Raw genomic sequence first — 24,958 nt, 5'->3', positions numbered from 1 at the left:
CCTCCATGCTTCACGGTGGGAACCAGGCATGTAGAGTCCATCCGTTCACCTTTTCTGCGTCGCACAAAGACACGGTGGCTGGAACCAAAGATCTCAAATTTGGACTCATCAGACCAAAGCACAATTTTCCACTGGTCTAATGTCCATTCCTTGTGTTCTTTAGCCCAAACAACTCTCTTCTGCTTGTTTCCTAGCAGCTATTTTACCATGAAGGCCTGCTGCACAAAGTCGCCTCTTAACAGTCGTTTAAGAGATGTGTCTGCTGCTAGAACTCTGTGTGGCATTGACCTCGTCTCTAATCTGAGCTGCTGTTAACCTGCGATTTCTGAGGCTGGTGACTCGGATAAACTTATCCTCAGAAGCAGAGGTGACTCTTGGTCTTCCTTTCTTGGGGCTGTCCTCATGTGAGCCAGTTTCTTAGTAGCGCTTGATGGTTTTTGCAACTGCACTTGGGGACACTTTCAAAGTTTTCCCAATTTTTCGCACTGACTGACCTTCATTTCTTAAAGTAATGATGGCCACTCGTTTTTCTTTACTTAGCTGCTTATTTCTTGCCATAATACAAATTCTAACAGTCTATTCAATAGGACTATCAGCTGTGTATCCACCATACTTCTGCACAACGCAACTGATGGTCCCAACACCATTTATAAGGCAAGAAATCCCACTTATTAAACCTGACAGGGCACACCTGTGAAGTGAAAACCATTTCCGGTGACTACCTCTTGAAGCTCATCAAGAGAATGCCAAGAGTGTGCAAAGCAGTCATCAAAGCAAAAGGTGGCTACTTTGAAGAACCTAGAATATAAGACATATTTTCAGTTGTTTCACACGTTTTTGTTAAGTATATAATTCCACATGTGTTAATTCATAGTTTTGATGCTTTCAGTGTGAATGTACAATTTTCATAGTCATGAAAATACAGAAAAATCTTTAAATGAGAAGGTGTGTCCAAACTTTTGGTCTGTACTATATAATCAAAAGATGTCAGCAGAACATCGGATGGAGTCAGTTTATTATCTGCAATGGAGCAGCTTAACATTGTATGTACCTTTGACATTGCTATGTAGTCCAAACCATCAGAGCAGTTAAAGACCACACACTGCACGGCCAGCGCCTTGGCCAAATCTTTGGTGGTCTCAGTTTTTCCTGTGCCGGCCGGACCTTCTGGAGCTCCACCAAGATTTAGATAAAAAGCACCGATCTACCAATGAAACATGAAAGAACTGGTATGAAATATCAATAATAATTGCTAATAAGTTTCATGCATCATACAAAAGTCAAAAACATTTCTGAGCATAACCCATCACATCATAGCAGAGTCCGCTAGCATCGGTCAGTGAGCGGAGTGATGACCAGGCGTGGGGAGCTGCCCAGGTACTCATAGGCGGACTTCACATTGCAGTTGATGATTCGCACTCTCGCATTCTCATTCTCCCAGTAATAGCGGAGTTGGGCAAGCCACCGGAAGTCTGTTCATGAGAAACTCCTGAGGAATGTAGGAAAAGATAGTCAACCTCTAAGACACTGCAGAATCACAAGGGAGAGTTTCTAAAGGGAAGGCAAATGCACATACATTATAGGACAAAACTCCTAGTCACCGAATTCTGCTTTTTTCATTTAGTCCCATTGCCCACAGTGTATAACATCCGGACTCTCAGCCCCCAGTTTATAAAATCCGGCCTCTCGCCTCCCCCGGTGTATAACATCCACCCCTCGCCCCTAGTTTAGTATAACATCTCTCCCCTCGCCCCCCCCCGCCAGTGTATAAAATCCATCCCCTCAACCCCACTGTATAACATCCAACCCCAAGCGCTCCATTGCATAACATCTGGCCCCCAGGGTATAACATCCGGCCCCCAGCCCCGGTGTATAACATCTGTCCCCTCGCTCCCTCCCCCTGGTGTATAACATCCGGCCTCTCGCCCCCCCGGTGTATAATATCCGTCCCCTCGCCCCCCCCGCCAGTGTATAAAATCCATCCCCTCAACCCCACTGTATAACATCCAACCCCAAGCCCTCCTTTGCATAACATCTGGCCCCCAGGGTATAACATCCGGCCCCCAGCCCCGGTGTATAACATCTGTCCCCTCGCTCCCTCCCCCTGGTGTATAACATCCGGCCTCTCGCCCCCCCGGTGTATAATATCCGTCCCCTCGCCCCCCCCGCCAGTGTATAAAATCCATCCCCTCAACCCCACTGTATAACATCCAACCCCAAGCCCTTCTTTGCATAATATCCGGCCCCCAGCCCCGGTGTATAACATCTGTCCCCTCGCTCCCTCCCCCTTGTGTATAACATCTGGCCTCTCGCCCCCCTGGTGTATAATATCCGTCCCCTCGCCCCGGTGTATAATATCCGTCCCCCCGCCCCTGGTGTATAATATCCGTCCCCTCGCCCCTGGTGTATAATATCCGTCCCCTCGCCCCTGGTGAATAATATCCGTCCCCTCGCACCTGGTGTATAATATCTGTCCCCTCACCCCTGGTGTATAATATCCGTCCCCTCGCACCTGGTGTATAATATCCGTCCCCTCGCCCCTGGTGAATAATATCCGTCCCCTCGCACCTGGTGTATAATATCTGTCCCCTCACCCCTGGTGTATAATATCCGTCCCCTCGCACCTGGTGTATAATATCCGTCCCCCCGCCCCTGGTGAATAATATCCGTCCCCTCGCCCCTGGTGTATAATATCCGTCCCCTCGCCCCTGGTGAATAATATCCGTCCCCTCGCACCTGGTGTATAATATCTGTCCCCTCACCCCTGGTGTATAATATCCGTCCCCTCGCACCTGGTGTATAATATCTGTCCCCTCGCCCCTGGTGTATAATATCCGTCCCCACGCCCCCCGGTGTATAATATCCGTCCCCTCACCCCGGTATATAATATCCGTCCCCTTGCTCCTCAGTGTATAACATCCAGCCCTCGGACTTGTATAACATCTAGCCCCTCGTACCCCTAGGGTATAACATCTGGCCCCTCGGCCTTGTATAACATTAAGACTCTCGCCCCCCACCAGTGTATAACATCAATCCCCACGCCCCCCGGTGTATAACATCCGCCCTCCCATGCTGTGTGCTGTTACTAACATATGACAGAACGGCTGGTGGTGCAGAGCTCTCTGATACCAGCGCGGTCCTGTAATAGGAGCCACCGGGGTAACAAGTCTGGATATTACATTTCTTCCCTCCTAAATCTTCCCCCATCACATGTGAGTGATATTATTAAGGAGTGGAAGGAACTGCAGCAACTCAGGAGACCCCAGAACATTACAGAGCGGGGTCACTGAGTGCTGAGGAGCAGAGGGCAGAACGCTCTCCTGACTCCATAACTGCAGAGTCCAGATCTACTTTGGTAACAACATCACCACAAACACTGCGCCCCCGCCTGGAGCTTTATGGCCGAGCAGCTGCATGCAGCCTTACATCACCAAGCACGATGCCGAGCGTCGGATGGAGTGGTGTGAAGCCGCCACCACAGGACTCTGGAGGAGACCTGTTCTGTGCAGTGACGGATCACACTTCTCTATCTGGCATCTGATGGACGAGTCTGGATTTGGTGAATGCCAGGAGAACGTTACCCTATTAACTGCATTGTGCCCGCTGGGCAGTTTGGTGGTGGAGGTATGGCCTTGTTTTTAGGGGGTGGTCTAGGCCCCTTAGTTCCAGTGAAAAGATATCTTAATGCTTCAGCACAAGACATTTTAAACAATTGTAGCTTCCAACCCTAAGGGAATAGAAGAGCAGAACTGTTTCCCACACGTTCTCAACCTCAACCCCACTAAACACCTTTAGGATGATTAATTAGAACAAATACTGGAGAATGGCAGCATAAATATGTCACCGCCACATAGGGAAGAACAATGTCAGTCACACATCAATTACATTGCCATATGTCTGCTCAGGCTTAGAATGGCTGACCACTCGGAGAATGACATAATACCTACAAAGAAACCGAACAAAAGGTCATTAAAGGAATTGACATAAAACCCCTTTATTAGTCCATCCATGGTTATAGAACGACACTGCACAGAGGAGGGCGCACACACCATTGATAGAAAATATTACAAACCGCACCTAGGCCATCCAAACCACTGACTATAAAGAAGATCAATTGTGGCAATGAGTCATATACAGGGGATGCCGACACCTACAGATGCCAAAACATTCCTATATAGGGACCACCATCTCAATATGCAGAAATGACTACTGCCCCATAGACGTCATTGTAAGTACACCCCAAGATTGCTTTACTGTGACAAGATCAATTGTGTCCTATGAAAACTCAAAGAAAAGAGGGGGGAACATAACATAGATATGGAAAGAACATAGGAATGTGGTGAAATGTATGAAGGTGCTCGGCATACTGAGCTGTGATATCTGTAGAGGGACGGACTCCATATTAACATCCTGGATATGGATTAGAATAGGAGGCCATAAAAGCCCCTGTAGGTGTAATGTGGAGGGGGCACAATACCTTTCTCCATGTAGTGTATAATAAATAGAACATGGTATTGGAAAGTTTGCTGCCAGCCATGATGTTTGCACAAACCTGTTTCGATCATTTCCCTGACCACGTCACGAGCGTGCCCCTCTATGGTGACGAAAGCCCCCAATGTGCTGCGAGTCTGCTGGGACAATTTGCCTCCTCGCAAATTGCTCCAAATACCCAGATGTACCTCTATAAAACCCTGCTACAAACAGCATGGAAAACTCAATGCAGATGGATTAATTTTATGCTGGTATTATGGGAAATCCCATACAATGTCTTCCCTTATTGGTAGATATGACGAGAGTAGAGATGAGCGAATGGATTTGCAGGACTCTGGTCCAACAGTCCGGTCAGTATTCCACGGCCGCAGGACCGGAGCCCCGTGAACCGGCATCTCCGGCTCCTCTTTTGATGTCGATGTCATAGTTGTGGTGTGAGGCACAAATGACATCACGCCTGGCCGGCTAATCAAAAGAGGAGCCAGGGATGCCGGCATGTAAGAGGCGGTTAGCAAGGCTCCCATCCAACAGCCACAGACTACTAACCTGCTCTCTTAGACCAAGGTCCTGCAAATTTAGTTGCGCATCTCTAGACAAGATGCATGAATCAATGCAAAATCCCAACAATACTATGGAGCCTTTTGGGTACCTTCAAGATATTGAGCCGCTGTACAACTGCAACCCCCAGGAGAAGACCCCTGGGCAAGAACACTACATGGGCTCTTTGCAGTCTAATAACGTACTGTGAAATAAGCTGCTTGCATCTTTGGATGTGAATGTGGGTCCCCTTACCTCTGTTGCACCAATGGTATATCCCCCCCTGGAAACTCCTATAAGCTGCGTCTCTGGGTATGACAGTCTATTAGCAGGAGAACTCATGAAGTCTGTCTATGAATGTATATATATGTATTTCTCCCAGAAAATTATTACAATTACACGTTTTGTTGTTCACATGTTTATTTCATTTGTGTATATTGGAACAACACAAAAAGAAGATATTAGTCAACAATTTTGGTTCTCAAGTCCTCAGACAGTTCTCTTCTCCTCTTTCTGTTCTCCCTGCTTAGTGTGGCACGTAACAACGCAAAGACTGAGTCAACTTTTCCCCTTTGTATCAGGTTTCAGGTGTGATTTTCATATTGCCCGCACCTTTTACTTGCCACAGGTGAGTTTGAACGAGCATCACATGCTTGAAACAAAATTGTTTACCCACAATTTTGGAAAGATGCCAACAATTTTGTCCGACCCATTTATGGGGTTTTGTGTGAAATTATATCCAATTTGCCTTTTTTTGTGTTGTTCCAATACATACAAAGGAAATAAACATGTGTATAACAGAAAATACACATGCAATTTTTTATGGAAAAATACTTCATTTTCTGGAACAACTTCAAGGGTGCCAACACTTCCGGCCATGACTGTTTATAGTGAAGCAACCTTGATCAGTAAAGGAGCTTATGCCGTACCTCCGGGCCACTGCCGATAGCTTCATGCACTTCACTTGTCCAGAACATGAGACACACAGAGCACGACCTGTCCCGGCCATTCCCTCACCCAGTCTTTTCTTGCAGTCGCAGGGTATGCCTTTTAAAAAAGAAAGTTAAATTACGTTGACAGAAGCATTTAAGAGAGGGACAACCTTACTAGTATTATCTAGCAAATTCATTTCTACCGATTGCAGGTAGAAGATCTGCTACCTGGCTCTATTGCAAGAGATACATCATCCACAAATCATTCACTGCCGCCAAATAATCTTATACAAATATAAAAGAACTAGATGGTGGCCCGATTCTAATGCATCGGGTATTCTAGAATAGGTATGCGGCCGACCGGGTGCAATCAGCAGAGCTGTGTTTAAATTTGGCGCCAAAATCGCTGATTGGTCGCGTTCGGCAACCGCGACCAATCAGCAAAGCGGTGTTTAAATTTGGCGGCAATATCGATGATTGGTCGCGGGCGGCGGCCGCGACCAATCAGCGAACCGTGTTAGTGAGGACTGGAGAGCGTGTTTAAATTTGGCACCAAAATCGCTGATTAGTCGCGACCAATCAGCCGAGCGGTGTTTAAATTTGGCGCCAATACTGCTGACTGGTCATGGCCGCCGACCGCGACCAATCAGCAGAGCAATGCAGAGCGGGGTTTAAATTCGGCGCCAAAATCACAGATTGGTCGCCGGCCGCGACCAAACAGCAGAGCATTCTTTAAATTTGGCGCCAAAATCGCTGATTGGTCGAGGCCGGCGACAGCGAACAATCATAAGAGCGTTGTTTAAATTTGGCGCCAATCTCGCTGATTGGTCGCGGATGGCGGCCGCGACCAATCAGCAGAGCGGCGTTTAAATTTGGCGCCAATCTCGCTGATTGGTCGCGGCTGGCGGCCGCGACCAATCAGCAGTGCGGTGTTTAAATTTGGCACCAAAATCGCTGATTAGTCGCGGCTGGTGGCTGCGACCAATCAGCAGAGCAGGGTTTAAATTTGGCACCAATAATGCTGATGGGTCTTTGCCGGCGACCGCGACCAATCAGCACAGCGGGGTTTACATTTGGCCCCAATGCTGCTGATTGGTCTCGGCCGGCGACCGTGACCAATCAGCAGAGCGTTGTTTAAATTTGGCACCAAAAACGCAGATTGGTCGCGGCCGGTGGTTGCGACCAATCAGCAGAGTGAGGTTTAAATTTGGCGCCAATACTGCTGACTGGTCACGGCCGACAACCGCGACCAATCAGCAGAGCGTTGTTTAAATTTTGCGCCAATACTGCTGATTGATCTCGGCCAGCGACCGCGATCAATCAGCAGAGCGTTGCTTAAATTTGTCGCCAATCTCGTTGATTGGACGCGTCCGGCGTCCGCGTCCAATCAGCACAGCAGTGTTTAAATGTGGCGGCAAGATCGGTGAATGGTCGCGGCCGCTATTTAAATGTGGCGCCCAAATCGGTGATTGGTTGCGGGCAGCGGACGCGACCAATCAGCAGAGCGGTGTTTAACTTTAGCGCCAAGATCACTGATTGGTCGGGTGTGGAGAGCGCGACCAATCAGCGAATCGTATTGGTGAGGAGCGGGGAGCGGAATCGTATTAGAGAGGACAGGGGAGCGCCCCTGCCTGTGCGGCTACTTCCGCTGCGAGAACCCGGGACATGAGCGGGCGCTCGGAGCAGAAGTATCCCGACCCGCAGCGCCGCTCCCCGGTCCTCCCTTCACACCCTAGCCGCTGATGTCCCCACAGTATCCGCAGGGTGTTACAAAGGTCCGGACATTTGTGTTCAAAATCGCTGATTGGTCGCTGGCGCTGCCCGCGACCAATCACCGATTTGGGCGCCAATTTTAAATATCGGCCGCGACCAATCACCGATCTTGGCTCCACATTTAAACACCGCTGTGCTGATTGGTCGCCGACGCTGGGCGCAACCAATCACCGATTTTGGCGCCACATTTAAATTTAAATAGCGGCTGCGACCAATTGGATGTCAGCGCCGCTCCCCGGTCCTCCCTTCACACCCTAGCCGCATGGATGTCAGCGCCGCTGCCTGTGCGGATAGTTCCGCTGCAAGAACCCGGGACATGAGCGGGCGCTCGCAGCAGAAGTATCCGGACTCGCAGCGCCGCTCCCCGGTCCTCCCTTCACACCCTAGCCACTGATGTCCCCACAGTATCCGCATGGTGTTACAAAGGTCAGGACATCTGTGTTAAAAATCGCTGATTGGTCGCTGGCGCTGGCCGCGACCAATGACCGATCTTGGCGGCAAATTCAAACACCGCTGTGCTGATTGGTCGCCGACGCTGTGCGCGACCAATCACCAATTTTGGCGGCACATTTAAATAGCGTCCGCGACCAATCAGTACAGCGGTGTTTAAATGTTGAGCCAAGATCGGTGATTGGTCGCGGCCGATATTTAAATTTGGCGCCTAAATCGGTGATTGGTCAGCGGCAGCGTCAGCGACCAATCAGCGATTTTTAACACAAATGTCCGGACCTTTGTAACACCATGCGGATACTGTGGGGACATCAGCGGCTAGGGTGTGAAGGGAGGACCGGGGAGCGGCGCTGCGGGTCGGGATACTTCTGCTGCGAGCGCCCGCTCATGTCCCGGGTTCTCGGAGCGGAAGTATCCGCACAGGCAGCGGCGCTGACATCCATGCGGCTAGGGCGTGAAGGGAGCACCGGGGAGCGGCGCTGACATCCAATTGGTCGCGGCCGCTATTTAAATGTGCCGCACAAATCGGTGATTGGTCGCCGACTTGGCCCGCAACCAATCACTGATCTTGCGGCCAAAGTTAAACACTACGGTGCTAATTGGTCGCGGACGCTGACAGCGACCAATCACCGATTTGGGCGCCACATTCAAATATCGGCCGCGACCAATCACCGATCTTGGCTCCACATTTAAACACCGCTGTGCTGATTGGTCGCCGACGCTGGGCGCGACCAATCACCGATTTTGGTGCCACATTTAAATAGCGTCCGCGACCAATCCGCACAGCGGTGTTTAAATGTGGAGCCAAGATCGGTGATTGGTCGCGGCCGATATTTGAATGTGGCGCCCAAATCGGTGATTGGTCGCGGTCAGCGTCCGCGACCAATCAGCACCGTAGTGTTTAACTTTTGCAGCAAGATCCGTGATTGGTTGTGGGCCAAGACCGCGACCAATCACCGATTTGTGCGGCACTTTTAAATAGCGTCCGCGACCAATTGGATGTCAACGCCGCTCCCCGTTCCTCCCTTCACACCCTAGCCGCATGGATGTCAGCGGCGCTGCCTGTGCGGATACTTCCGCTCCGAGAACCCGGGACATGAGCGGGCGCTCGGAGCAGAAGTATCCCGACCCGCAGCGCCGCTCCCCGGTCCTCCCTTCACACCCTAGCCGCTGATGTCCCCACAGTATCCGCATGGTGTTACAAAGGTCCGGACATTTGTGTTAAAAATCGCTGATTGGTCGCTGGCGCTGCCCGCGACCAATCACCGATTTGGGCGCCAAATTTAAATATCGGCCGCGACCAATCAACGATCTTGGCTCCACATTTAAACACCGCTGTGCTGATTGGTTGCGGCTGATATTTAAATTTGGCGCCCAAATCGGTGATTGGTCGCGGGCAGCGCCAGCGACCAATCAGCGATTTTTAACACAAATGTCCGGACCTTTGTAAGACCATGCGGATACAGTGGGGACATCAGCGGCTAGGGTGTTAAGGGAGGACCGGGGAGCGGCGCTGCGAGTCCAGATACTTCTGCTGCGAGCGCCCGCTCATGTCCTGGGTTCTCGGAGCGGAAGTATCCGCACAGGCAGCGCCGCTGACATCCATGCGGCTAGGGCGTGAAGGGAGGACCGGGGAGCGGCGCTGACATCCATGCGGCTAGGGTGTGAAGGGAGGACCGGGGGGTGGCGCTGACATCCAATTGGTCACGGACGCTATTTAAAAGTGCCGCACAAATCGGTGATTGGTCGCTGTCTTGGCCCGCGACCAATGACTGATCTTGGCGCCAAAGTTAAACACTATTGTGCTGATTGGTCGCGGACGCTGACCGCGACCAATCACCGATTTGGGCGCCAAATTGAAATATCGGCCGCGACCAATCACCGATTTTGGCGCCAAATTTAAATATCGGCCGCGACCAATCACCACAGCGGTGTTTAAATGTGGAGCCAAGATCGGTGATTGGTCGCGGGCAGCGTCGGCGACCAATCAGCACAGCGTTGTTTAAGTTTTGCGCTAAGATCAGTGATTGGTCGGGTCCGAAGACCGCGATCAATCATCGAATCGTCTTGGTGAGGACCGGGGAGCGGCGCTGCCTGTGCGGCTACTTCCGCTGCGAGAACCCGGGACATAGCGGGCGCTCACAGCAGAAGTATCCCGACCCGCAGCGCCGCTCCCCGGTCCTCCCTTCCGCATGGAGGTCAGCGACGCCGGCGGTCCTTCCGCTGCTACCGGCCGGGAGATGAGCGCCTCGCGGCGCTCATCTTCCGGCTGCATCTCCATCCCGCAGATGGGTCCGTCGGTCGGGTTCCTTCTGCTGTTGCCGGCGGGAGATGAGCGCCTTGCGCCGGTCATCTCCCGGCTGCATCGCCGCTCAGCTCCGTCCCGCAGATGAGCCGCTAACGGCCGCCATCTTTTTTTAGAAATCCCCCGGCGCTGATTGGCCGCTGCCGGACCAATGAGCGACGCGGGATTTCCTGGACAGACAGACACACAGACAGACAGACAGACGGGATAAGACGATTATATATATAGACTAGATTAGTTCCAATTAATGCTTTTGGTCTGTAGGTAGATCCGTACCATTCGTGACCGAGCAATAACATCATGCACGCTCCTTAACATGACATCTTCCCCTTGGATGAGCCACTTCTCCACGGCCCCCCGAGCCTCGGAGGTGGAGATGGTCTGGATGAGCTCTACGCGTTCCCCCTCGGTGCTGTACATGGCTTTGATGTCCAGGTTAGGAAGGAACTCCAGCTTTGCGATGCCTTCAAAGCCCTTCTTTAGATGTGGTTGGACCCGCAGAGGATCTTTAGTCTCAGAGAGAATTTCTAGCATTTCGTCGTTGGACAGGAAGAAAAAGCTAAAGCGAAAATGCACAATATGATAAAGATGTCATTAAAGTATTGGGTCAGGCGCCATTTGTATTAGTGTCTATGTGAGAAAATAGAAAAGCAAAGCTTTAAAGTAAAGATTCAGTCCCCATACACATTGGATTAAAATAGTTTAAACCTGACGATTGCAGCAGGACCGGCCTACCCACTGATGTGTATGGGGGTCTCCTGACTCTCCCCCGATAGAGGATGTCAGGGCCAGAAGGATCGGGCAGATGGGATTTCAATACCCGGTCTTTTGGTTCTCAGGGGAGATAACCCGCTGCCGGAGGTGTCCAGTACCGACTTTCTCCTCTCTCCCCATTAAAACCACATGACTGTTCAGCAGAATAGGTGGGAGTCAGGAGAAATAGCCAAATAACCATTCAGACCACGGGTATCTCATATGTCATGCGTATGGTTAGCTTAAAGGGGCTATCCAGCTTTGGGAACTTTTTTTTATTTAACTGAAATGTGTATTCCCATCTCCAGGATTCTACCCCAATATGTAGTATGCGTAATAATAATAATATTAGCAAATACCTCCAATTAGAAGTTTAGTATAGTTCTTCTGATTTGTTTTGTCGCTTACCCCATGTGCAGGGCATTGCAGTAGCTTAGGTTACGACCACTAGCAAATAACTGTCACTATATGAGTGGTCGTAACCATGGATACCGAAGCTACTGCAATGCCTTGCACATGGGGAAAGCGACATAGTGAATCAGAAGAACTATACTACACTTCTAATTGGAGGTATTTGCTAATATTATTATTATTACTACGCCTACTACATATTGGGATAGGATCTTGGAGATGGGAATACCCATTTAATTGCGAGTATTTGCGACAATTCAGTTTCATTAAAAATGTTGCACCGTTAGGCTTTTTGTTTCCTGCACATTCAGCTTTGATGTGATCTGTGGTCATAAATCGGCTAAGAGGAGCTGAAAAAAGACCGATTAAAAATAAGTCCAATAGCCAGCGCAACACAGAGCCAATAGAAGGCAAACAGTGCAAAATTATTAATGAAATCCAATTACAAAAATGATTTCAATGCGTTTAAATAAGAAAAAAAAATATTTAAGGAATATATACAATCATTGCAACAAGTGAAAGGACTATACCGTGGGAAAAAAGCCTCTTCTTCTCCAGATAGGCATTCAGCCCTTTCATGATTTTATCCAGAAGCACATTGCTGTCCTGAAGTTTTTCCAGAAGTCCGGTCAGAGAAGTGGCGCTTAAAACCTAAAACAAAGTAGATAGCCCATAAGTAAGATTCCATTATATAGTTATAGAGACTGAAAAAAGGTCACATTCATTGACTATTGTGCCAATAGTTTATATTAAAAGAAAAATTAGAACCTATTTGGATAGAAAATAGAAGATGCGGGAGGCTGGAGTCCAGGCAGTGCGGAGCCCCATAACCCGGGATCCTTGTGATGGAAGCATCAGGACACGGACTCTTGGAAAACATCAATCCTGGATGCAAGATGACCGTGCTTTCTTGTATCAGTCCACCATGAAGCATCCATTTACCTTCGGGTCTTTAACGCAATGTTTCATGATCTCTCTCCAGTTTCTGTCCACAGTCTGGAATAAGCGTCCTTCTTCAGGCATTTGCTGCATGATGTCCTCAGAAGAGAAGATTAAGCCACTGGGTCGGCACCTTCAGCCATTCATCAATGGTTTCCTGGATCCTTATCAGTCGTTCCTCCCATTGCTTAAAGGAGGAGAGCAAAAAGTTAATTACACATAAAATGAAAAGGATAGAAAAAAAATGCTATCATTTTAGAAGATAAATTATCAATGGATATGAATTCTGAATTGTTGGACATTTGTAGGGAAAGTTTGGCGAGACTCCTTGATACCATCCCCTTTACATGTAAGCTGGAGCCGCATGTAACTTTAGCCTCGGAGATCCTAATGAAACCTTAGCTTCTGCTAATAAGCAAGTGAAGATTTTAAGCTGAGTGACAACATTTACTGTGGGTGGGAACTCCTTAATCCCTTCAGGACCGGATAATTTTTTGTTTTGCATTTTTTCCTTCCCTTCTTCAAAAAGCCATACATTTTTTAATTTTTCCATTGATATAGCTGCAAGAGGCTATGTAATGTGCTGTAGCTTAACCCCTTCCCAACATATGACATACTGTTAAGCCATATGCCATGTTCCTGCAGATGTGCAAAATTTGGACCTGGGCCCCCACCAGCATGTTGGTCAGATGTATGGGCCCTTGTAGCATTCTAGATCCGATAATGATGCGCGTGTTCGTCCCTGCCTTGGATGTTTCCCATTGTAGCCCCATCCTATAATAATGTCTCTCATTCTAGGCCCCTTCCTGGTATAATGTTCCCCATCCTGCGCCCCTTCCTGTTATAATATCCCCGATCCTGGGCCTCTTCCTGTTATAATATCCACCTTCTGTGTATAATACCCCCCATCCTGAGCCCCTTTCAGCAATAACGTCCCAATCCTGGGCTCCTTCCTGGTATAATGTCCTTGGTCCTGGGCCTCTTACTGTAATAATGTCCCCCATCCTGGCCCCTTCCTGTAACAATGTCCCCAATCCTGGTACAATGTCCCCCATCCTATAACAATGTCCTCCATCCTGGTATCCTGTCCCCCATCCTAGGCCCCATTCTGGTATAATGACCTCCATCCTTGTGCCCTTCCTGGTCCCCATTCTGGTATAATGCTCCCTATCCTGGGCCCTTTCCTTGTATAATGTTCCCCATCCTGGGCCCCTTCTTTATATAATGCTCCCCATCCTGGGCCCCTTCCTTGTCTAATTCTCCCCACCCTGAGCCCCTTCCTTGTCTAATGCTCCCCATCCTTGGCCCTTTCCTGGTATAATGTTCTGTCGTTCTTTTCTAATACATTAAATAAACAAAAATAAATGATTCTTCTTACCTTCCTGCGCTCCCACGACATGCGGCGTCTTCTTCTGTAGCTGATTTCAGTGTGCCGGCAAGGGCAGCGCATGACGTCACTTCCATGCGTCGCTCGTGACTGGCACGCCGACATCAGCTACTGGCCTTTGATTGGCTGGCGGCATGCATTGCAGCTCAGGGACCCGGCATGTCCCTGCGCAGCAATATACTTCAGCCGAATGTGCGTCCTCAGACTGTGGAAGTGCCATAAATATATGAGATGGGAATACCACTCTGCCACTGTGCGTTCCTTTATGCACTTTACCCTCCTTTTTGGCACTCTTTGTGGTAAGAGACTACCTTAAAAAATGTTTTATGTGACATGTATCTGATTATTTGTGGGCAGGAGCATTATTTAGATGGATACCTGATGCATATGGCAAGTGTAAATCCAATGACTATGGAATACTTATGGATTACTTTTTGATATATTATTACACTCATTGGATTGTCTTGATATACTAACCTTATGCTATATTATCTATATTGCTCATGTCCCACTGTGACCATATGCGTGACCATATATGTATACTTTGTAACATATCTTGCTACATTGGTAATCTAATTAGTGTCTTTATACTATCCGTATTATGTCATTTCTCTTTTTACTATGTACGTTTTTTAACTTGATGGAATAAAAATTTATATTTTTTACGCCAATTAACTCTTTCTTCTCCTATGTACCCATGTGTTTCATGAGTTGGCTCAGTTTGGCAAATCTGGGATATATTTCCCCCCGGATATGCCAACTTTACCCCTATAGGGTCTATTTAGTTGTATCACTCTGAGTCTATGTCTGATCCAGAGATACAATAATGAACATGAATCCTTATATATCACGGATCTTGCAGCCGCCTTTACCTGCTTGGACATAAGTGTTACATAGTTACATAGTTACATAGTTTAAAAGGCCGAAAAAAGACAAGCGTCCATCCAGTTCAGCCTATTTCTTGTGCACTGCAGCTATTCCGCAGCGTTGATCCAGGGGAAGGCAAAAAAAAACCATGCGGTATAGGCCAATTTACATCATTGAGGAAAAATTCACTTCCCGACTCCAATCTGGCAGTCAGATTAAATCCCTGGATTAATTAACTATCACTAAGCATAAGATGTAATTTTATTGTTCTCAAGAAAGGCGTCCAGTCCTCTCTTGAACTCATTAAGTGAGTTGGACATCACCACTTCCTCTCCCAGAGAATTCCAGAGTCTCACAGCTCTGACCGTAAAGAATCCCCTTCTATGCTGGTGCAGGAACCTCCTTTCCTCCAGACGCATAGTGTGCCCCCTCGTCTTTGTCACCATCCTTGGTATAAACAGGTCATGGGAGAGATCTCTGTACATCCCCCTGATGTATTTATACATGTTTATGAGGTCTCCGCTAAGCCTTCTCTTTTCCAACGTAAATAGGCCTAATTTGGACAACCTCTCTGGGTATTCTAGTCCCTCCATTCCCTTTATTACCTTAGTCGCCCTCCTTTGTACCCTCTCTAGCTCCAATATGTCTTTCCTGAGTACCGGAGCCCAGAACTGTGCACAATATTCTAAGTGCGGCCTTACCAGCGCTTTATACAGAGGAAGAACAATGTTCTCATCATATGCCCCTATTCCTCTTCTGATGCATGCCATGACTCTATTTGCCTTCGCAGCTGCTGCCTGACACTGGGCACTCCAATTTAATTTGCTGTTAACCAAGACGCCCAGGTCCTTCTCCATGTCAGATTTCCCCAACGGTTTCCCATTTAATATGTATGGGTGACTGCTGTTTTTCTTTCCCATGTGCATGACCTTACATTTATCGGCATTGAACCCCATTTGCCATTTTTTGGCCCAACTCCCCAATTTATCTAAATCCTCCTGTAGCTGTGCCCTATCCTCATCTGTATTAACTACGTTACAAAGTTTAGTATCATCTGCAAATATTGCTATTTTACTATGCAACCCTTCCACTAGACCATTAATAAGTATATTAAATAATATAGGGCCCAAGACAGACCCTTGAGGCACCCCGCTAGTCGAGACGCAGTTATAAAAGGAATCCAATTTGTCCGCATTAATCAACTGCAGGGCATCTTGATTGGCAAATAGATTGATCACTTTGGGGTACCAAGTGTTCAGCAACTTTTCTTCTGTCTTGGCACAAGCCAAGGATACGCTGTTCCTCAGGGATTCACATTCTACAGGACCCCTGGACCCGACAAAGAATAAAGCACTTTATCATATTAAACCTGACAGGGCACACCTGTGAAGTGAAGACCATTTCCGGTGACTACCTCTAGAAGCTCATCAAGAGAATGCCAAGAGTGTGCAAAGCAGTCACCAAAGCAAAAGGGGGCTACTCTGAAGAACCTAGAATATAAGACATATTTTCAGTTGTTTCACACTTTTTTGTTAAGTATATAATTCCACATGTGGTAATTCATAGTTTTGATGCCTTCAGTGTGAATGTACAATTTTCATAGTCATGAAAATACAGAAAAATCTTTAAATGAGAAGGTGTGTCCAAACTTTTGGTCTGTACTGTATATATCCACCCATATACAGTATACATATACACACATATACAGTATACATATATACACACCCATATACAGTATACATATATATATACACACATATACAGTATACATATACACACACATATACAGTATACATATATACACACATATACCAGTATACATATATATACACATATACCAGTATACATATATATACACCCATATACAGTATATATATACACACATATACAGTATACATATATATACACACACATACAGCATACATATATATACACACTTATACAGTATACATATATACACACATATACAGTGTACATATATATACACACACATACAGCATACATATATATACACACATATACAGTATACATATATATACACACACATATACAGTATACATATATATACACACTTATACAGTATACATATATACACACATATACAGTATACATATATACACATATACAGTATACATATATACACACATATACAGTATACATATACACACACATATACAGTATACATATATACACACATACAGTATACATATATACACCCATATACAGTATACATATACACACACATACAGTATACATATATACACACATATACAGTATACATATATACACCCATATACAGTATACATATATATACACACATACAGTATACATATATACACACATATACAGTATACATATATATACACACTTATACAGTATACATATATACACATATACAGTATACATATATACACACATATACAGTATACATATATACACCCATATACAGTATACATATATATACACACATACAGTATACATATATACACACATATACAGTATACATATATACAGCCATATACAGTATACATGTACACACACATATACAGTATACATATATATATATATATATATATATATACATACATATAGAGTATCTATAATATAACGCTACAAGCGTCCCTCTGTCTGAAGCCTTTATAGTCTGCGCTAGTGCGACACGCCTGCACAGTCTGGCTCCAGACTGAAGAACGCATGGAGCCGTTACAGGTAAGAGGAGTGTATGGTGCTGGAGATCACGGTATGCGTATACACTGAACACATACCGCGATCTCTGGCGCCATACTTACATACTTACCTGACCGGGATGAGCGCTACCGCGGCGCCTCTGTTTGGTCCAGAGTCCGGGGGAAGAGGGTAGCGTTGAAATTGGCGCATGCGCATAGCGCTATCTGGTGCCATTTTACTGAAGATACATTTGCAATGTGTCTTCAGCAAAATGGAGCCGGACAGCGTGGTATGAGCACACGCGTACTTCGGCGCCGCACTCCTCCCCCGGCCTCCAGCAGAACGGGAAACAGCGCTGGAGCACAGGGAAGAAAGGTGAGTATAAGTGTTTCTTTTCTTGTATGTGTGTGCAGCATGATAGGGATGAGGGGTGCCATACATACCAGGATTGGGGGGTGAGGGGTGCCATACATACCAGGATTGGGGGGTGAGAGGACCATACATACCAGGATTGGCGGGTGAGGGGACTATCCATACCAGGATTGGGGGGTGAGGGGTGCCATGCATACCAGAATTGGGGGTGAGGGGACCATGCATAACAGGATTGGGGATGAGGGGTGCCATGCATACCAGGATTGGGGGTGAGGGGTGCCATGCATATTAGGATAGGGATGAGGGGTGCCATGCATACCAGGAATGGGGATGAGGGGTACCATGCATACCAGGATTGGGGATGTGAGGGGGTACCATAGATACCAGGATAGGGATGAGGGGGTACCATGCATAACAGGATTGGGGATGAGGGGTGCCATGCATACCAGGATTGGGGGTGAGGGGTACCATGTATACCAGAATTGGGGGGTGAGGGGACCATGCATACCAGGATTGGGGGTGAGGGGTGCCATGTATACCAGAATTGGGGGAGGGGAACATGCATACCAGGATTGGGGATGAGTGGTGCCATGCATACCAGGATTGGGGGATGAGGGGACCATGCATTCCAGGATTGGGGGTGAGGGGTGCCATGCATACCAGGATTGGGAAATGAGGGGTGCCAAGTATACCAGAATTGGGGGTGAGGGGTGCCATGCATACAAGGATTGGGGGGTGAGGGGTGCCATGTATACCAGGATTGGGAGGTGAGGTGACCATGCATACCAGGATTGGGGAATGAGGTGTGCCATGTATACCAGGATTGGGGAATGAGGGGTGCCATGCATACCAGGATTCGGGGGTGAGGGGACCATGCATACCAGGATTGGGGGGTGAGGGGTGCCATGCATACCAGGATTGGGGGGTGAGGGGACCATACATACCATGATTGGGGGGTGAGGGGAGCCATGCATACCAGGATTGGGGAATGAGGGATGCCATGTATACCAGGATTGGGGGGTGAGGTGACCATGCATACCAGGATTGGGGAATGAGGTGTACCATGTATACCAGGATTGGGGAATGAGGGGTGCCATGCATACCAGGATTCGGGGGTGAGGGGACCATGCATACCAGGATTAGGGGGTGAGGGGACCATGCATACCAGGATTAGGGGGTAAGGGGACCATGCATACCAGGATTAGGGGGTGAGGGGTGCCATGCATACCACAATAGGATGGGGGCAGCACAAATACCAGGATGGGAGACCATATACCAATAAAAATGCTCGCCACCTGGGCGTAGAACGGGTTCAATAGCTAGTACATATATACACGCATATATACAGTAATACAGCATATACATACACATATATACTGTATATACACACACACACACACATATATACAGTAATACAGCATATACATACACATATATACTGTATATACACACACACACACATATATACAGTAATACAGCATATACATACACATATATACTGTATATACACACACATATATATATATATATCTGGCGACAGGGCCCCGCTGCGTCCTCTGTGTCTCTGTACAGATATAAGTGTAACACGTCCTGGATCCAGCACAGGTGACAGTCTGCCATAGAGCTGACGTGCAGTACATACACTGTGTTATGGGGGCGCTCACCTGTGCGGACCCCGCGCTCCGGCCGCTACTTCTCTGCTCATATAAGGTCTCTCTTTCTGCCATTAAATAATTCGGTTGTCATGGCAGTGGAGGCGGGGCGTTGGTAGGGGGCGTGTCTGGTATAGGGCAGATTGGGGCGGGGCTGTCATGCAGTGCTTGTCTCATCGCTGTAATTTCCTGCTGTTGCCACCTGGTGGACAGCATTGGTCAGTACGCGCTGAGAAGGCTCACATGGTGGGGGAGGGGCAGCTTATATATGTATATACACAGTCACAATGCAGTTAGGGTTATGTTCACACAGTGTTTTTTTAAACGTTTTTTTCCACATTATAAAACTCAGTGTTGTCAGGAAAAGCATTGCCTGTATTTTTGATGTATGCCTCATACAAAATACATTTTTGAAGATTTTTTTTAATCTTCCATCCTATACTCGGGCACTGGCTGTATATTGTTGAGGCCCCGGGACTTGCTTAGATCCGCTGGGTGGCATTGCCAGCTGCATTGCAGTAAATGGGTGACCTGAAATCCCACATTTATCCTGTGATCAGTTAGGGACTGTTTTTTCTTAAAGAAGGGGCTCATGTTATTAATCCCAGACAATCCATTAATGGAGTTTCCAGTAGTATAATAATGATGATTTATCCTGGGGATGGGTTATCAATATCAGATCGGTGGGGCTCCGACACGCGGCACTGGCTCTACCCATCAGCTGATTGCAGCGCTCAGATGTAAATAGTGTGAAGATTGAACATCACCGCTCCATTCACTGTACTGTGGGTCCTGCAGATCAGCTAATATTCATGTAATAGGAGCTGATCTGCAGCACCAGGGAGCGGCCACTACACAGTGACCAGAGCTGTGATGTTCAGCTCCTCAACAATGTTTACATCTGACCTCGGCCAGACTTTCAAACAACTGAGTAGTGGAGGAGCCACGTGCCGGACCCCCACAAATCTGATATTAATGAGCTAACCAGGGTATAGGCCATCAATATGTTTGTCCTGGAAATTCCCTTTAAGGCCCACCTGCACATACTATGTATATAATATATATATATATGGCAAAGAGTGGGAAGGGGTTAATAAAAGGCTCATAAAACGGACAAACAACACAAATATTGGTTCTATCTTTTACACATTTGGGGTAGCCCTTAAGAGGGCCGTTGGGTCAAAGAGAAAGAGAGAGAGAAGAGAGAGGGGAGGGAGAGATACCGGGAGATACCAAGAGAGAGAAAAAAAGAGAGACCCAACCAGTGCAAAGCTAAGCCGGGCAGGCGGCAGCGGCTATTTATACCCACTGCTGATCTCTGATTGGTGGAAAATCTGGGTGTGGCTGCTCTCTGATTGGTGGAAAATCTGGGTGTGGCTGCTCTGTGATTGGTCAGCATTATGACCTCACAGTGGCGATGACTCATACCTCCTGGGTGGTTCTTCTGGGCGGTTCTGTTTTCTGACTGGTGGAAATTCTAATCAGCATTATGACCTCACAGTGGCCGTGACTCATGTTTCATGGACTGTTCTATCTGGGTGACCTGAAACATGCTGATCTCTGATTGGTGGAAATTCAAGTCATCTTCATGACATCACAATCAGCATGTTATTACTGCTGAGATGTTCAGTTTTTTCCTAAATTTCCTACGTTTTGTCCTAATTTATTAGCACATATATACCACTCATTCCTACAATCAAAGGGTCAGGAAACCACTCTGAAATCAATATCCTACAATTTACCCCAACAGCAAAAAAACAACTATAAACAAAATACCAAAAGATATATCAGATTATTAATATCCCCCATGCTGGTGTAATGCTCCCAATTCTGCTATAATGTCCCCAAAGCTGGTATAATGCCCCACATCCTGGTACAGTATCTCCAGTTCTGGCATAATGTCCCCCATGCTGCTATAATATCCCCTATACTGGTATAATATTATCATTGTGATATAATGTCCCCCATCCTGGTGTAACATCATCATTGTGATATAATGTCCCCATTCTGATATTGTGTCACCCATCCGGGTATGGTGTACCCCTTTCTGGTATAGTGTCCCTTATTCTGGTATAATGTCCCCCTTCCTGGTATATTGTTCCTATTCTGATATATTGTCCCCATTCTTATATAGTGTCCTTCATCTTGGTAAAATGTCCCCATACTAGTATAATGTCCCCATTCTGGTATAATGTCCCCATCCTGGTATAATGCCCCCCATTCTGGTTTAATGACCATCATACTGGTATAATGTCCCCCTTCCTGGTATATTGTTCCCATTCCTACAATCAAAGGATCAGGAAACCCCTCTGAAATCAATATCCTACAATTTACCCCAACAGCAAAAAAACAACTATACACAAAATACCAAAAGATATATCAGATTATTAATGAGCAAATAAAAGACACAATCACATAAAAATAATTTTTAGAAAGGTGTAGAAAAAATGCTGTAAAGTAAGAACGCTTCAAAAATAGAAATGTTAATGATCTATTTAATCAATTAACAAAATACAAGTGAATGAACAAACAAAAAATCTAGATCCAATCAATATTTGGTGTGACCAACTTTTCACTTTAAGGCTGGGTGCCCACGTAGCATTTTTCAAGCGTTTATGCTGCAGAATTTCCGCAGCGTAAACGCTTGTTAAACGCTAGGTTATCGGCCCCCCATGGTCCCCAAGGGGATTCCGCATGTTCTATGCACATGCTGCGGATTTTTCCGCAGCGTTTATGCTGCGTACAAAAATCCGCAGTATGTCATTTAATTTTGCGGAAGCGCAGCGGAACTCCCGCCATTGACTTGCATTGAGACGCATAGAAACCGCGACTGTACATTTGTACAAGCGGCTTCTATGCGTCTCTATGTGCGGATGGTACCCAGTTCTGGAGGAGAGGAGACTCTCCTCCAGACCTGGGTACCATTGTACCTGTAAAAAAAGAATAAAATAAATAAAGTTTATACTCACCTTTCCGAAGGCTTCTCTCTGAATGCCGCCATCGCTTGAGGACCTGCGGCGACGTCACAGTCATGTGACCGCAGGCCCTTCACCACTCTGTCTCGCGATATGCCGGCATCCAGGAAGCAGAGAGGAACGAGCGCTGCAGCCACGCCGGGGCCTCGGGGGTGAGTATAGCTTTATTTGTTTTCATTTTTATGGTTCACACTGTATAAATCCATGCTGTTTGCATGGATTTATACAGTGTGACCTAGTTGTCAAGCACTTTCCAAGTGATGCTATCGCCTGGAAAGCGCTTGTCAATCTGCATGCGGAAACGCATGTGAATCCGCATGTGGATCCGCATGTATTCTGCAGGAAAAACGCATGCACAATCTGCATGCGTTTTTTCTGCCAGGGAGATGCAGAAATGCTGCAGAAATTTTCTGCTTCATTTCTGCATCGTGGGCACATAGCCTAAAACAGCATCAATTCTTCTAGGTACACCTGCGCAAAGTCTGGGATTTTGTAATAACACAGTCAGGTGTCTGGTCATACACCATGGCAAGACTGAGCAAGAATACACAAGGGAGTTATACTACATCAGCAAGGACTCTAAGGCACAAATTTCAAAGCAGATTGAGGGTTCAAGATGTGTCATTCAAGCACTTGTGAAGAAGCACAAGAAAATGTGCAACGTCGAGGTCAGTAGATGCAGTGGTCGGCCAAGGAAACTTAGTGCAGCAGATGTATGACACATTATGGTTACTTTCCTTCAAAAGTGGAAGATGTCCAGCAGTGCCATCAGCTCAGAACTGGCAGCAACCAGTGGGACTCAGCTTCACTCATCTAATGTTCAGAGAAGACTGGCCAGAAGTGGTCTTCATAGCAGAATTGTGGTGAAAAAGCCATATCTTCCACATCAAAACAAGGCCAAGTGACTCTGACGCGCCCCTGGGCCTGAGTCGCGCAGCGTTGCGCACGCGGGAGCCTACCCGGACCCGGATCCGATAGGGGTAGTAGTCTCGTGGCGGGGACCCGGTCCGTGCCCAGGGAGTCAAACTGAGCGGCAGTATTAGCAGTAGATGTTAGAATGTTCGACTACGCCACCCGTTGAATGCGGCTATGAGGCCGCCGCTGCAGGGCAGACCGCTGAGGCCGGTGGTACGATTGTGCAGCGTAGATGGTATAACCCCCAACGGGAGGGGTATGGCCTCAGGGCAGCCGACGTGAATGATGGGGGTAGCAGGAGAGCATGCAGGTAGCAGGAACCACTCAGAGACGGTGCGGTGTAGTTCAGGGTCTTTACTGGTGACAAAGGTAGACCCTCCCGGAGTACTGGCTAGTGGTCGGGGCCTGGTCAGTCCGTGAGCAGATGGGATCTCCCCTGGCCAGGCGGAGTTGTAGGCCTCCCCAACTAATTGTACTCTTCTGGCTACCTTGCTAGAGGCGTGTAAAAGTAGCCCACGTCCCTGAGTGTACCGTGTGGTGCTCACCCATATGGCCGGTGACTCGGGGCCTTTTGGTAGCTTCCGTTCCACGATGGCGGTGCTGGTCCCACGCGTGTGACCGTGCCTTCGGGTTTCTGGGCCAGAGGACCTGAAATCCCCTGCCGGTCGGTTTCTGCTGCTGGGTAAGGATTAGTCCCCACAGCCTCGGACTCCGGGTCCGGTGATAATTCTTCAATCAGGGCGAGCTCTACAGCTTCCAGCCCCTGACTCCTTTTAGCACTGCTCCCACTGAGCTCCTGATCTTTCTTTCCTATAGCTGCTCCTCTCCAGACCAGACTATGTCTCTGTCTGGGACTCCTCTTCTTCTCTCTCTCTTCTCACTCTAACCCTGCCTCAGCCCCAGTTTTATATAGGGGAAGTTCTTCCCCTCCCAGGACTGGGCAGGAGGTGTGGCATGCATAGGATTCCTGACCAGGAGACCTCCCACTTGCTCACAGACGTAATATTGCTATTACTGTGGAAACCAGACCCCTGGGGTGCCACAACTCAACTATGCATTAAAACAGAGGAACCAGGGTGTAGAAAATTGGCAGGATGTGCTCTGGACGGTTGAGTTAAAATATGAAAAATGTTATTACAGAAGAGATTTTGTTCACTGAAGGGCTGGAGAGCAGAACAATAATGAGCGTCTGTGGGCAATAGTGATGCATAAGCACGGTGGAGGCTCCTGTAAGTTTGGGGCTGCATTTCAGCAAATGGAGGTGGAAATTGGGTCAGAATTATTGGTTCCCTCAATGCTGAGATATAGAGGCAGATACTTAGCCATCATGCAATATCATCAGGGAGGTGTCTGATTGGATCCAAATGTTTTCTTCAGCAGAACAACAACCCCAAACATACAGCCAATGTCATTAAGAATTATCTTCAATGTAAAGAACAAGGAGTCCTGGAAATGATCTGGTGCCACCCAGTGGAGTAACTAGAGTCTGATAGGCCCCCACCGCCATGTTGGTCAGATGTATGGGCCCTTGT

At 47.4% G+C, this 24,958-nt stretch overlaps 1 protein-coding gene across 1 annotated transcript; it reads right to left on the bottom strand.

Moving 5' to 3' along the window:
* Window positions 1-953: 953 nt before the first annotated feature.
* LOC141224292 (dynein axonemal heavy chain 12-like) lies at window positions 954-12,292 on the bottom strand. Its single transcript, XM_073666902.1, has 4 exons — window positions 12,183-12,292; window positions 10,765-11,047; window positions 5,958-6,075; window positions 954-1,489 (listed from the first exon to the last, which is right to left on the bottom strand). The coding sequence occupies exons 2-3, from the start codon at window positions 11,020-11,022 to the stop codon at window positions 5,989-5,991; spliced, it is 345 nt and encodes a 114-aa protein (XP_073523003.1). The 5' UTR covers window positions 11,023-11,047; window positions 12,183-12,292; the 3' UTR covers window positions 954-1,489; window positions 5,958-5,988.
* Between the last annotated feature and the right edge of the window lie 12,666 nt (window positions 12,293-24,958).

The sequence above is a fragment of the Phyllobates terribilis genome, unplaced genomic scaffold (genome assembly GCF_046119375.1).
Source record: "Phyllobates terribilis strain yellow unplaced genomic scaffold, ASM4611937v1 Scaffold_386__1_contigs__length_1829782, whole genome shotgun sequence".
NCBI classification, from domain to species: domain Eukaryota; kingdom Metazoa; phylum Chordata; class Amphibia; order Anura; family Dendrobatidae; genus Phyllobates; species Phyllobates terribilis.
Note: the sequence above shows the minus strand (reverse complement) of the source record. Positions and strands in the feature narration are given on the sequence as shown.